At 55.3% G+C, this 14,621-nt stretch overlaps 1 protein-coding gene across 2 annotated transcripts in view; it reads left to right on the top strand.

The window, feature by feature from the left end:
• ECE1 (endothelin converting enzyme 1) overlaps positions 1 to 14,621 on the top strand; it is a 121,194-nt gene that overhangs the window by 76,881 nt on the left and 29,692 nt on the right. For both annotated transcript variants that reach the window (XM_065929992.1, XM_065929991.1), the window contains exons 5-6: positions 12,774 to 12,895; positions 13,870 to 14,016. In XM_065929992.1, the coding sequence (XP_065786064.1) occupies positions 12,774 to 12,895; positions 13,870 to 14,016 (269 nt within the window). The remainder of the gene's footprint in view (positions 1 to 12,773; positions 12,896 to 13,869; positions 14,017 to 14,621) is intronic.

The following is a 14,621-nucleotide window of genomic DNA, read 5'->3' as shown; positions in this document are numbered from 1 at the left end:
GTCCCAACTTGAACCCCTTTGGGACCAAGACCTTCACCATGCCTGTCTCCTGCTGACCCCTGCCCCATCCTGGGACCCTCAATGCTGATAGGAGCTCGATCATGGAAAGTCAGTCCATTAATTCACCAATGATAGAACTGAGATTGAAGAAGTACTTATTAAATTAAAAAAATACTTTCTTAAAAAATAATACCTTCTTAATACTCAAAAGTAGGTAAATTGAAGAAGACATCTAAAAGAGGGCTCAGTCATGTCCGACTCTTTGTGACCCTTTGAACTATAGCCCGCCAGGCTCTTCTGCCCATGGGATTCTCCCGACAAGAATACTGGAGTCGGTTACCATTGCCTCCTCAAAGGGGATCTTCCTGACCGAGGGATCAAATCCTCATCTCCTGCACTGGCAGGCAGATTTTTTACCACTGGCAGCACCTGGGAAGCCCCTAAAAGGGGACAGATGGTCTCAACGGGACAGAAACCTTCCTATGAGACAGGATAAGATTTCTAACTTGATGATTATGAATTTCAGGAGACTGTGTCTTTAAGATGAAGGTGGAAATTTGCAAACCAGATTAAGGAAACCTTTGCTTTCTTCCTCACCTCAGCCCCAGCGGCATGGCTGCTGCAGGGTGGAACTCACCCACCACTTCTCCCTGGTACCCAGCAGCTCCAGGGCAGGGCCCCTGGGCACAAGGAGACCTGCTTGTCTCCCTGAGGATCAGAAAAGGTGGTGGGTGGAGGTGGGGCGGAGGGAACCCCAGGTCAGGAATAACCCAGCCCCCTGTGTGTGCTATGCCACCCACTTGCCTTTGCAGGGGGACCCAGCCTTTTATTTCAGAACTAAAAGCAAGTATGTCTGTGGTGGCCAGACCGAAACTCAGGGTTGTCCTTTCCCCAGCATCTAAAGACACAGCTGGAGACTGGGCAGAGATCATCAACCAGAGCAGAACAGAGGACTTCCCTGATGATCCAGTGGTTTAGATTCCACACTTCCGCTGCAGGGGGCACAGGTTCGATCCCTGGTTGGGAAGCAAAGATCCCATATGCTGCACGGTGCAGTCCAAAAAGTAAATAAGTTGTATTCGGGGACTTCCCCGGCAGTTCAGTGATTAAGAGCATGTGCTCCCAATGCAAGCGGCACAGGTTTGATCCCTGCTCTGGGGACTAGACTAAGATCCCACAGTGCTGTGCGGCGTGGTCAAAAAAATTAAAAACACAGCAGGAGGATAGTCTCGGTAGGATAACATTACGGCCTAGTGCCTCTGCGTCCTTCACCAGGACCTGGATTCAAGTCCTGGTTCTGCCACTTACTGTGTGATCTTGGGTCAGTGACACAACCTCTCTGGGCTTCTTGTCTCATCAGTACAATGGGAACCACACCTCCTCCAGGTTGTGAAAATTAAGTGGAAAAATATCTATAAAGCCCTTTGCTGGAGCCAGGCATATTGTGGTGGCTGCTGGCTGTGCTGGTGTTACTCTTGTTATTCACCCTTGACCTTTGCCCAACACTTTCCAGTTTACAGAGCTCTTTTGTAGATAACCATTCCTTGTGACCCTGCTCCTGTAGGAACTAGGAAGCTGTTGCTCATCCCACTTGATAGATGAGGAACCAGAAGTCCAGAGAGCTCCCCAAGATGGGCTAGTAGGTGGCAGAACTGCCACCGCCTGAATCCTGGCCACATGTCCCTTCCTGTCCCAGGCCACCTCCTCTGGGTACCAACGATGGTACAGCTCCCTGCCCATCTCTTTGGGGAGAACTTGCAGGAAGCACAAAGTGTTGAGAGTCTGAAGGAAAGAAGGAAACAGACTGGCTCTTGCTGAGCGTCTGCTCCGTGCTGGGCTGTGTACCAGGCTGTTTATATCCACTGCCTCCTTAATCCTCACGGTTACCCTGGGGCTTAGGAACCGCGGTCCCATTCCTGAATCACGAAGCTGAGAGAAGTTAAGCTCGCCAAGGACACCCTGCTGGTCCAGGGGCTTCAGCCAAGGGGACCAGTTCCCACCAAGAGGGGACTAGGGAGAAAGGCAGACGGGCCCGCGGACTCCCAGTCAGGCCCAGAGCTGGCCCTTGGGGAGGGCACCCCTGGGTCCTGATCTGCTGCTTCTGGGAGGATCGTGGGTCTTATCAGGAAGACCTCGGGTCTAGGCCGAGACTCAGCCCATCCGCACACCCCGTCCCACCCCCACAGCGGTGGCCTCCTGTCTGGACTCTGGCCTTTCATCCCCGCTGTCCCTGAGGCCGGGGAGCTGCAGTGAGCTGGCATGCAACAGCCAGGACCCTGTGTTCAGGCCCCTGACCCCGGGTCAGGGCCCGGTGGGGTCAGGAGCCCCGGCAGGCTGGCCGATCACGTGTGGCCTTGGACGAGTGACGCGCCTTCTCTACAACTCAGTTCTACGATCTGTAAGATGTGGGTGATGGTGTTGCCTGATGCTCAAGGTTACTGTGCATGCCATCTCGCATGTGATGGTTAGCATGCTTGGCACAGAGCCTGGCACCCAGTAGGCGCGCAGCAGAACTGCCCTCCTTGGTGGTAGGGGTGGGTGAGTTCCAGGTCAGCCCCCTCCCTACGGCCTGTGTGACTACAGAAGGCTGCCCCGCCTGCTTCAGCCCTTCACCTATGAAGTGGGAACCAACTCAAAGTACCAGCAAGGGTGTTCTGAGGATTCGTGGGTGGTCACAGAGAGAGTAATTATTGCTTGTTTTATTTCTTTTATTTCTTGGACTTGCCTGGTGGCTCAGACGGTAAAGCGTCTGCCTACATTTCGGGAGACCCGGGTTCGATCCCTGGGTGGGGAAGATCCCCTGGAGGAGGGAATGGCAACCTGCTCCAGTATTCTTGCCTGGGAAATCCCATGGACCAGAGGAACCTGGCGTGCTACAGTCCATGGGGTCTCAAAGAGGCAACACAACTGAGCCACTTCACCTTTCACTTATTTCTTAAAAAAAAGAAGTGTAATCGGAGTCTAGTTGCTTTACAAAGTTCTGTTAGTTTCTGCTGCACGGTGTAGTGAGTCTGCCTCACATGTGTGTACATCCCGCTCCGCTTTAGGCCACTCCGAGCATTCCGGTAGAGTTCCCCGTGCGGTATGGTAGGCCCTGCTTGATTATCCGTTTTACACGGAATATCCGTCCCAGTCTCCCAGTTCATCCCAAGCCTCCGCTTTCCCCACTGGCATCCATAGGTTTGTTCTCTGCATCTGTGACTCTCTATCTACCTTGTAAATAAGATTGTTTATACCGGCTTTTTCAGATTCTACACATACGCGTTAATATACGGTGTTTGTTTTTCTCTTATGGAAGCCCTGATGGAGCCTCTTATCAGAAGGAGGTATGAGAGTGTTAGTCGTATCTGACTCTTTGCAATCCCATAGTCAGGATGCCGCTTTTTCTCTCTTAACAGATGGGAGCTAGCAGTTCCAAAAACACTTCTTTAAAATGTATTAAAAAAACTGGGGACAAGTTTGATCCCCAGAATTTAAAAAGACCCTCCTGATCTTCTTCTGTGATGCTGAATGGCCACAGCATCCTTTGGAAGACGGGGAACGCTGGCCTGTTAAAGGGTCTCTCAATTATGATACTGTTTTCCTTGGAGGAGGAAATGGCAACCCACTCCAGTACTCTTGCCTGGAAAATCCTATGGACGGAGGAACCTGGTAGGCTACAGTCCATGGGTTCGCAAAGAGTCAGACATGACTGAGTGACTTCACTTTAGCCAGGTATTCTGTCCTTGGTATTCTCCAGGCGAGAATACTAGAGGGGGTAGCCATTCCCTTCTCCAGGGGCTCTTCCCAGTGCAGGGATCTAACCCGTCTCCCGCATTGCAGGCAGATTCTTTATCTGAGCCACCGGGGAAGCCTCAAGGAGGTGTGGGTGTATGCATCACCATGCTGGGTTGTTTACTTGTATTATTTTCTTCAAGCCATGGAGTATATGCCCATTTTACAGATGTGATTCACAAATACAAAGGAAACCGATCTCCTGGGAGAGGGTGGAGCTGGGGCCTCAGACCTGTCTTCTTTCTCTACTGATTCTGCTGTGCAGAGGTCAGGGACAGCCCAGAAGTATGGTCTGCCCTGCAATCTCCTTTCCCTGAGAGCTGCCTGATTTTGTTCTCCAGGCCAGGGGACACCTGGCCCGGGCCCAGTGAGCAAGTAGCTGGAGTCCCCTCATGTCGTGGTGACCGAGAGCTTCCCCACGAGGCATATCCTGGCATCCCCTCCCCCCAGGCTCACTCTTGAAAACCAGTCTGGAAACGGCCCCTCCCCTGTGGGCCTTGATACCTGGGACTCTTGATACCTGGAAATTCCTGAAGGGCCAGGAAGTAGGTGAGCAGGTGAACAAAATATGCAGGAGCGTGGGCCAGTGCATTCTTGGGCTCCAGGTCAGGCTGGTTTCAGCTCCCCCAAGACACAGGGGTCACCCAGCAGGCCCTAGCAGGGATTGGATACACAGGGGGCCTGGCTGGGCAGGCTGGCCTGGGTGGGGACGGGTTCTCTGGGAGGAGAAAGACAACTCCAAGGCCCATGAGGAATGTTATCAGCTGGCCGGGCAGGACAGCTGTTACCATCAACTTGCCCCGTGACCTTGGGCGAGCCGCTTCTTTCTATGAACAGTGGGTTTGCTCTGGCTCCCTCTGAGGAAATCCAGGGACATCTGTAGCAGGTGGATTGAGCTGGGCCAAGTGCCACCATGGCACGTCCTGGCAGCCTGCTGGCTAGAAGGGGGCGACCTCAGCCGCATGAGACCCAGGTGCCTCAGCCGAAAGACCCTCTGCCGTCCATACACACTGCCAGCGTGGGCTGCCCTCATAAGCTTTGGGGAGACCAGAGGGTGTCCTCACTTCATCAGGGGAAAGATGCGGTTGGACCTGTCACCCCTTAGGCCGGGCCTCGCCTTAGGCATTCTACCCTGTGTTTTTAGCACAGGCTATTCTGCCATCTGGAATACCTTCCCCACGCCCTCCCAGTCCTGCAAGACTGTCAAACCTGCTACTCCCGTTATGCCTTCTGTGGTTACCGAAGGGCCTATCCAGGCTTGAGCTACAATTATATCTTGTGTACTTGTCATGTTTACTGTATTTTATATTCTAAGATGAATCATGCAAAAAAAAAATAATTGATGCCTACTTGTAACAATTCAAGTAATGCAGATTCCCTAAAGCCCAAGTTAATGGTTTCCCTTTCTTCTACTCCTGACCAGATACACACAGAATCATCCCCATGGCATCAAATCTGCCCATGTCAGTGACTTGGCAGTTAATCATGTTACCCTGTGACATCTCTTCTACTGTTATTTTGTTCTGTCTTTCCAGTATTTACCGTCTAATGTAGCTTCGTCTTCCTGTGCACATTGAAAGCTCTGTCGACAAGATCTGCATGTGAAATGCGGGCCCTTCTTTTTCTTTCATGTTTGGTGGGGGGGTGGTTAGATGGATTGGTTTTTTGAATCAATCCTTTATTTGTTTTTGGCAGCGCGGGGTCTGGTTGCTGTGGCCGCACTGTCTCTAGTTGTGGCGAGCAGGGGCTCCGCTGCCTTACCTGTGATGAAGTGGCCGCTCGTTGCAGAGCTTGGCCTCTAGCCGCTCAAACTCAGTCACTGTGGTGCACGGACTTAGTTGCTCTGTGCGTGCATGCGTGCTAAGTCACTTCAGTTGTATCTGACTCCTTGCAACCCTATAGTCTGTAGCCCGCCAGGCTCCTCTGTCCGTGGGATTTCTCTAGGCAAGAATACTGGAGTGGGTGGCCATGCCCTCCTCCAGGACATCTGCCTGACCCAGAGATCGGACTTGCGTCTCTTGTGTCTCCTGCATTGGCAGGCAGGCTCTTTACCAGTAGCGTCACCTGGGAAGCCCTAGCTGCTCTGTGGCATGTGGGATCTTCCCAGATCCGGGGCTGACCCTGTGTCCCCTGCATTGGCAGGCCGAGTCTTCACCGCTGGATCAGCAGGGAAGTCCCTAGATGCATTGAGTGATGAGTTGATCCAAGGATGGGAGTGGGTGTCCAGGGCTTCTTAGGGGCGGCTGGATTGCTTCAGATCTCCCTCCGGTGTTCCAAGTCAATATGCAGGAGGGGAAAGGGAGGGCAAGAGAGCGCAGGCCTCTGCTCTGACCTCAGCCACTCACTGGTGTGACCTTGGACCAGTGACCCAGCCTCTATAAATTGGCACCCACTGTGGAAGCGGCTGTGACAAGATACACATACACAGCCACACCCACACACAGGAAGCTGTGTGTTATCTCCGGGAGGCTTGAAAATGCGTGGGTTCAAATTCCAGCGTGCCGCCCATCACCTCTGCCTTCCTAGGCAGGTTCCTTCATCTCCCTGAACCTCGTTTTCCTTCCGTGTGTAATGGGGTGACCGTATCCACGGCAGCATGTCCATGTGGTCATGAAAAGATCCCAGCACATGGCCTAACCCGTGGTGTGTCCCCAGTAAGCGGGAATGGTCTTATCATCTCGTTCTTCTGTAGAAAAAGGCACCTCCTTATCAGCTGCCCCTTACCCTCACCGGATGGGGCTCCTGAGGCCTGTGATTGTCAGAGCTGCGTCTGTGGTTTTATCTAAAACTGACGCCGGTCCTGCCCTGACGTGGAGTCGGGGCCCCACGCGCTCCTGGCCGGCCGGTCTGCTGCGCACAGTGAGGGGTGCCCCGGAATTTCGGGACCCCCATCTCTGCAGCCGCCCAGCGTCTGTTTCCTCCCCGGGAGAGCTGTGGGAAAGGGTGTTCCAATAAAAACTTCCAGAGGAAGAAGTGGGCCGATTAAATGGGATGCTCGCTTTCCTCTCCGGGACTTTGGGGAAGTGACAGAGAAAGTTTCTGGAATTCGGGGTCCCTGGAAGGAAGTACCCAGGCAATTGGGAGTCCTGTTGTCTGGTCCTGGGCTGCCAAATTGTTTCCAGACCACTGGGGTCCTGGAGGTGCCACCATTTTCAACAGATGGCCCCCTTCTGGGTGCCGGGGCCTTCCCTAGTGGCTTAGTGGTTAAAAAACATAACAAAAAATCCACCTGCCAGTGCAGAGACTCAGGAGACGTGAGTTCGATTCCTGAGTTGGGCAGATCCCCTGGAGGAGGAGATGGTAACCCTCTCCAGTATTCTTGCCTGGGAAACCCCATGGACAGAGAAGCCTGTTGGCAAGAGTCGGATATGACTCAGTGGCTGAGCACGCACTCACACTGGGTCCTGGACACTGCCCAGCCCCTTCCTCCTAGGCCGCTCTCTACTTCTGGGAAGAAAACACGGTCTGGGGTGTCTTAAAGGAAACCAGGCTTTTCCTCAGGAGAGAATCAACCGTGCCTGATTTCACTCTGAAACCGAGCCTCCTCGCTCGGGCCCAGGTGATGGACGCCTGTGTCTGTGGAGCCCCAGACACACCTTCGCTCGTTCTCTCAGCTGTTACATACTGTCCGCTGACTGTGACACAGCTTCGCTAGGTGCCCGGGGTCGTGTAAGGAAGTTAACAGTCTTTCTTTGTGGAGCTTCCATTCCCACAGGGGAGACAGACAGTCAACAAATTAATGAGTTAATAAATGACTTCAGCTTGTGAAGACTTCAGTTCAGTTCAGTTCAGTCGCTCAGTCGTGTCCGACTCTTTGTGACTCCAAGAACCGCAGCACGCCAGGCCTCCCTATTCATCCCCAACTCCCAGAGTCTACCCAAACCCATGTCCATTGAGTCAGTGATGCCATCCAACCATCTCATCCTCTGTCATCCCCTTCTCCTCCTGCCCTCAATCTTTCCCAGCATCAGGGTCTTTTCAGATGAGTCAGCTCTTCACATCAGGTGGCCAAAGGATTGACGTTTCAGCTTCAGCATCAGTCCTTCCAATGAACACCCTGGACTGGTCACCTTTAGGATGAACTGATTGGATCTCCTTGCAGTCCAAGGTACTCTCAAGAGTCTTCTCCAACACCACAGTTCAAAACCATCAATTCTTCGGTGCTCAGCTTTGTTTATGGTCCAGTTCTCACATCCATACATGACTACTGGAAAAACCATAGCCTTGACTAGACGAACCTTTGTTGACAAAGTAATGTCTCTGCTTTTTAATACGCTGTCTAGGTTGGTCATAACTTTTCTTCCAAGGAGTAAGTGGCTTTTAATTTCATGGCTGCAGTCACCATCTGCAGTGATTTTGGAGCCACCAAAAATAAAGTTAGCCACTGTTTCCCCATCTATTTGTCATGAAGTGATGGGACCAGATGCCATGATCTTAGTTTTCTGAATGTTGAGCTTTAAGCCATCTTTTCACTCTCCTCTTTCACTTTCATCAAGAGGCTCTTTAGTTCTTCTTTGCTTTCTGTCATAAGGGTGGTGTCATCTGCATATCTGAGATTACTGATATTTCTCCCGGCAATCTTGATTCCAGCTTATGCTTCATCCAGTCCAGTGTTTCTTGTGATATACTCTGCATAAACATTAAATAAGCAGGGTGACAAAATACAGCCTGATGTACTCTTTTCCCAATTTGGCCTTGAAAAAGAATCAAGTAGGAGGCAGGGCCAGAGAAAGAAGAGGTCTTGTAGCCTTGGTGATCAGGAAGGATGGGCCTGTGGGGGAGCAGCCCCTTGACCCAAAGCTTGAATTAGAGAGAGAACAGCCCACAGGGATGTGAGGGGAAGAGTGTGGCCGGCAGCAGGAACAGTGAGCACGGTGGCCCTGGGGTAGGAGCGTGGGATCAAGAGGGCGGGAACAGGAGACAGGCTCGAGCTGGAGGCTGCGAGGTGGTGAGGCCCAGATCATTCAGGGCAGTGTTTCCCCATCTTTTTTAATGACTGCCCCCTCCCTCAAATTTTAATACGTTAGATATACACTTGTTTCTGTACTGTTATTGTGGTTTAGTCGCTCACTAAGTCGTGTCCGACTCTTTTGCGACCCTGTGGTCTGTAACCCAGGCTCCTCTATCCATGGAATTTCCAAGGCAAGAGTACTAGAGTGGATTGCCATTTCCTTCTCCAGGAGATCTTCCCAGCCCAGGGATCGAACCCACATCTCCTGCACTGGCAGATGGATTCTTTACCACTGAGCCACCTGGGAAGCCCTGTATGTATTCATGGAAAGGATCAGATGTTTCTAGGGACTTCCCTGGGGGCCCAGTGGTTAAGACTTCGCCTTCTAGTGCGGGGGTGTGTGTGGCTTCAGCCCCTGGTTGGGGAGTGAAGATCCCACATGCCTCATGGCCAAAAAAAAATCACAAACATAAAACAGAAGGAATATTATAAAAATTCAACAAAGGAAAAAAAAATAGTCCACATTTTTTAAAAACTTAAAAAAAAAAAAAAAGACTCTGATTCCACTGCAGAGGGCACAGGTTTGATCCCTGGTCAGGGAATGAAGATCCCGTATGCTGCTTGGCAGAGCAAAGAAAAAAAAAAAAAGAATAAGATGTTTCTGCTATTCAAGAATTAATTTTTTCTCCCTTTAGGAGCAATATTGCCCCCATTGAGAATGCATGCTGTAGGGCCCTCTGCGCAATGTTAAGGATTGTGTATACGCCTGTGCCTCTTTGAGCTAAACGTATTCAAGACAGCAGCTCTGTCAGCTGCCCCCAAGGTTCCTCGTGGATGGCTGATAGACCTCAAATGTAAAATATCTGAAAGCCGAAGTGCTCGTTCCACTCCCCGAACCTGCGGTCCACCCCCCACATCTGTAGTTCAGCACCCCCCTGGCTCAGGCCGGGGAAACCTGGAAGCATCCTGACTCCTGTTTCCTCTCACGTCCCCCCTACTGGCTCCTCGGTTCTTCTTTCTGCCACCCTGGCCACCCCATCATCGCCCCATCGCTCCATTGCTCCGCCGGTCTGCTGCAGCGAGCTCCCAGCTGGCCGTCTCACCCTGGCTCCTGCCCCGCAAGGAGCCTGCGGGGTCGCAGGTGCCCTTGAGCAAGGAGGAAGGAGAGGAGGTGGAAAAGATGCCATGGGTGGTCCTGACGGGCGCAGGAGCCAGGCGGGGAGGCTGGGGGGCCGTGGAGGAGCTTGGCCTGCTCACGGGGCTCTGGCTCCAGCCAGCGTGGGCAGATGCTGGGGACGGCATGTGCTCAGTCCCTGAGGGACTCGTCCTCTGTCCCTCCTTGCCTCCCTGCCTCCTTTCCTCCCCTTGCCAGTCTCCCCTGGGCCCTGGCCTTAGCACTGTCTCATCCCCCAGATACAGCATCTTCCTCATCAGAAGCAGACTCTGGGCTCCGTTTTTCTGCACCCATCACTGCGAACTGCTGTCTGCCCGCCCGATGCTGGGGGTGCAGGGGGAACTCGGCCGTGGACTGGTGGGCGAGGCCACCAAGCACCACGTCCACAGTCGCTCCACGTCCAGCTCATCCTTCCTTCCCAGAGCTCCAGCATGGAGTTCCCGGGCCTCCCCGGCCATCCTCTTCCAAGCCCCTGGACTTTCTCCTCGTCGCATTACCCCACATGTAATCAGATGTCTTGTGTGGACCACACTGTTGTCCATCTGGCCCGTCAAGCTGCGGGCCTCACGCCGGCAGACCTGTGTGTCCCGAGTTGCCCAGTGCTTCCTCCGCACCCAGCCCGGCAGCCCCCACACCGTTGGAACGTAGTCAACGTTTGTGGGGAAATGAGCTGAGGTTGACCGCAGGGGTGTGGAGCCAGGAGGAAGGAAGTTTGAAGCAGAGAGGGAGGTCGAGGCATTTCGCCTCCTCCCAGCCAGCATTCAGGGTCGTATCTGACGGGTCTGCCTGGAACTCGCCGTAACGAGCGTAGCCAGGCTGTTCTTGGGAGTCTTTATCTGGGCCTCTTATCTCAGTGGCCTTGGAGTCACGGAGGAGGGCGATGCTAGGCCCTTCTGTGGGCCAGAGCGCACAGAACGTGCCTCCCTGACGCTGGTCTGGCATTTCAAGGTCACGGCAGTGGGATGCTGGCTGCTTCTGGGGTCTGGTGAGCAGTGATAGTTCTTCAAAAACCTAGCTCCTGGGGGATGTTGCCGCAGAAACGAGGCCCCTGGGAGGCAGTGGGAGCCCCCCACTTTGCATTCCCCGATGTTCTGCTTGGAGAGTCTGGGGAGTCGGGCAGCTCTTGCCCCATCTGCCCCACCCCTGCCCCCAGAAGGCTCTTCTCACGCTCCAGGAGGGCCCGGGGGGCGCTCAGGTGTCTCCAGGGCTCAGCCCTGGTCCCCTGTGAGCTCCGGGGCTGTGTGAACCCTCCGCAGCCCCTCAGCACACCCTGGACCTCCGTCTCCATGACTCCCTTCAAAGTCCCGTCGCCAGTTCAGGGCCGTCTCCTTGACGGCAGCCAGACGGGGTGGGGGGGAGGCTGACGTCCTCGGCCAGTGGTCCCTGTGACGCTGTTTATGGTAAGCATCGGAAGGCAGGGGTGCGCTGCGGAGAAGGGCTGGGAAAGCTGATTAGACCGGTCAGGAAATGACTCCCGCCCTTGTGAAACCGGCTCCGCCAAACATTTCTTTTCTCCCAGGCCGTTTTACGCTTCCTTGCTTTGCCTCATCCTGTCCAACTCCCCGCCCCCCAGCCAGACAGAATACCCTTTCCCTTCATTTCTGTCTGGTGAGTAGCTGTTTGTCTTCCAGAGCCAGCTCAAACCGTAGAACATCCTCTGGAGACCAACCCCCCCGCGCCCCCCCCCCGCCCCCCGCAGGCCCTCCCCACTCCGCCAAAGGCTGGGACCTTTCTGTAGGTGGCAGAGCCATTTGCATTAGTGAACGCACACCCTGTCTTGAGGTCGCCTCTTTGGAATCACCAGAGGCAAGAGCGGGTCTCGTTCATGTCTGTAAAGCCTCGTGCCCAACCTGGTACCTGTAGGTGCTCAGCGTTGTTGCCCTTCGTGAATGAATCTCTTAGGAGAAGCCTCGTAGGCAAGGTGGCCTCTGAGAGGCCTTGGCAGCTGAGTGCGGTGTGAGACCTTTTCTTTATGCGTTTCCTTGTTTAGTGTTTGTATTTATTATTTGTATTTATTCCTTCCAAAGGAAGCTCCATGGGGAGGGGGGCATTGTCTTCTGTGTCCCCAAAGCTGGCGCAGAGCCTGGCATAGAGTTAGCAACTAGTACCTGCTTTGTGAACGAGTAGATAAGGTTCTGCCACAAGAGTCTTCATGGAGGAAGTGGGGTGTGGGGAATCGCCCCAGGAAGCAAAAGGAGGGGTTTCAGGGTCCAGGAGGAGGAGCGAGGAGTGCCCCGGGGGAGCCAGATGAACAGACACAGATCGCCCGTCACCTCCAGTGGGGCGGACAGGACCCTGCCCCTGCTAGGGCACGTGCAGGAGCCTGGTCCTCCGTAGCTGGCGTCGGGACCAGGGCCCCGGGGGCAAGGTGAGGGGCCAGGGTCCCCGGGTGAGGCCCCGAGACGCTGCTCGTGGGGGTGGGAGGGACATGGCAAAGGGCCTCTGTGTCAACTCGGGGTCAGACGAACCTGCCCGGCCCCTCTGAGGAAGGGCGCTGAAAGGCAGTCTGTGATGAGCGAGGCCTTTAAAGCGCTGCCCAAGTGCAGTCTTGATCACAAGAGAGGCTCTCGGGTGTCTGGGGAAGAAAACCCAGGACAGGCTTCTGTCCCGCACAGCAGGCGGGGTGTGGGGCCACGTGCCGGCTGGCAGGGACGCCGACTCGTCTGCCGTCCAGGGACAGGTCTGAAGGCGTCCAGCGGAGGCGGGGCTTCCCCTGTGTGTGGCCGGCGGGAGTGAGGACCCCTCCAGCGTGCCCGCCACGGAGGTCGCGCCTCAGCCCTGGCCCGGCTCGTCGCCTACACTGACAGGCCCTCCCGGGGCCGCCCAGCGTGGGGACGGGGCTGTGCCGCCAACCGCAGTCCTTTGTCGTTCCAGAAAACTCCACGGCCAGCGTGAGCGAGGCAGAGAGGAAGGCCCAGGTGTACTACCGAGCCTGCATGAATGAAACCAGGATTGAGGAGCTCAAGGCCAAACCCCTGATGGAGCTCATCGAGAAGGTGCACCCCTGCCCCCGTCTCCCCCTGCCCCCAGCCCCTGCTTCCACCTGGCTTCCACCGCCAGGGCCCAGCCACCTACACCTCACCCAGCTGGACCGCGGAGTCTGCTGACGTGTGTCAGGCTGCCTGAGTGTGTGTGCACATGTGTGCGTGCATCTCTGCACCGGCGGGGATGTCTGTCACATGTGTGTGTGTGTGTGTGTGTGTCTGGGCATCTGTGAGCGGGGCAAGGGTTTCTCTTTCTGGCTGCGTCCATTCCCTCAGAGGGGACGTTTGTGTGTGCGGAGGCGTGTGTCCCGCAAGGACCCGCAGAAACTCTGGGGTCAGGGGCAGAGCCCGCCCAGTGAGGAGGGCCACACTGACCCGGGCCTCCCGTCCCCCTGAGCTGAATGCCCTCCCGGGCACCGTCCAGTCAGCCTTGGAGGGACCCTGAGGGGAGCCACCCAAGCTGGCCACGCTGCCCGGCGCACATGGAAGGGTGGGCGTGGGTGTTCCCGCGGGCCTGCTGTCCCCCTGAGGCCCCCTCCTAGGTGGCTCCCGGGGGCCCTGAGGCAGGGTGGGGCACCGCGGACTGGACAGCCCTCCCCTCTGTCCCAGGCCGAGAACACTGGAAAGTCCCGACTCAGAGAGACACTCTGATAGACCTTAGCTCATCAACCTTGTAAAGAATATGGACCCATTTTTTTATGGGCGCAGTTGAATTTCTGTTTTAATAGGAGTTGCATTCACACGACTGATTAATCAAAAATGAACAGATACAGGATGGGTCAGCCACCTGGAAGCAGGTGCCATGTTCTCGTGACTCAGTGGTCAGAAACCCCCAGTGAAGACCGACCAGACCTCTCGTTTGCTCCTGAGGCCCAGAGAGGTCGGGGGACTGCAGAGGGTCACGCAGCACGTCCACTGCAGAAGCAGAACCCGCGTCCGGTCTCCACGCGCCTCATCCCCGCCCTGTCCCCTCTCCCTCCCCACAGCTCGGCGGCTGGAACATCACGGGGCCCTGGGACAAGGACAACTTCCAGGACACCCTTCAGGTGGTCACATCCCACTACCACACCTCACCCTTCTTCTCCGTCTACGTCAGCGCCGACTCCAAGAATTCCAACAGCAACGTGATCCAGGTGAGTGGCCTGGAGGTCTGGGGCAAGGACGGGCCTGACCTCCAGGCCTGATTTGCGCTTAGCAAGTGGCGGGGTGGGGTGGGGTGCAGACCTGCCCTGGCCAACAGGCTTCTGGTTTTTGAGCTTGGTGTCCCTGGCGGCTCCCCACTGAGGTTTAGGGCACGGACGTTGGCAAAGGGCAGGCTTGCCCTCCTTGGGTAGGTGGGGTACCTGCAGTGCAGGTGAATTTGGGGGTTCTGATTGGTCCCTCTGGGCCCCAGGGGTGTCGGCACGTCCTGGGCACAGCTGGAGCCACCTCCTGGTCACCCCACCTCTGTCTCTCCAGCCTTTGTGGCTCTGATTGGCATAGCTTTGAGTCCACCTCTTCCCACCAGAGCCTGCCCCAGACGGTCAGCACACCCAGGGGAGCCCCAGCCCTGGTCTGCCCACTCTCAGATGCAGAGGTGAGAAACCCAAGCTTCTCCTGGGTTTCTCCCCACGCCTCCCACTCACTCACTGTGTGACCGTGGGGGAGTGCCTCAGCCTCTCTGGGCTGCAGTTTCCTTATCAGTCAAGTGAACCATAACAACACCTACTCCAGGCATGTCAGAGGGTGACCGAAGGCT

Source organism: Muntiacus reevesi, chromosome 3, assembly GCF_963930625.1.
Source record: "Muntiacus reevesi chromosome 3, mMunRee1.1, whole genome shotgun sequence".
NCBI lineage: Eukaryota > Metazoa > Chordata > Mammalia > Artiodactyla > Cervidae > Muntiacus > Muntiacus reevesi.
The sequence above is the reverse complement of the archived record's forward strand: the minus strand, read 5'-3'. Positions and strand labels throughout refer to the sequence as shown.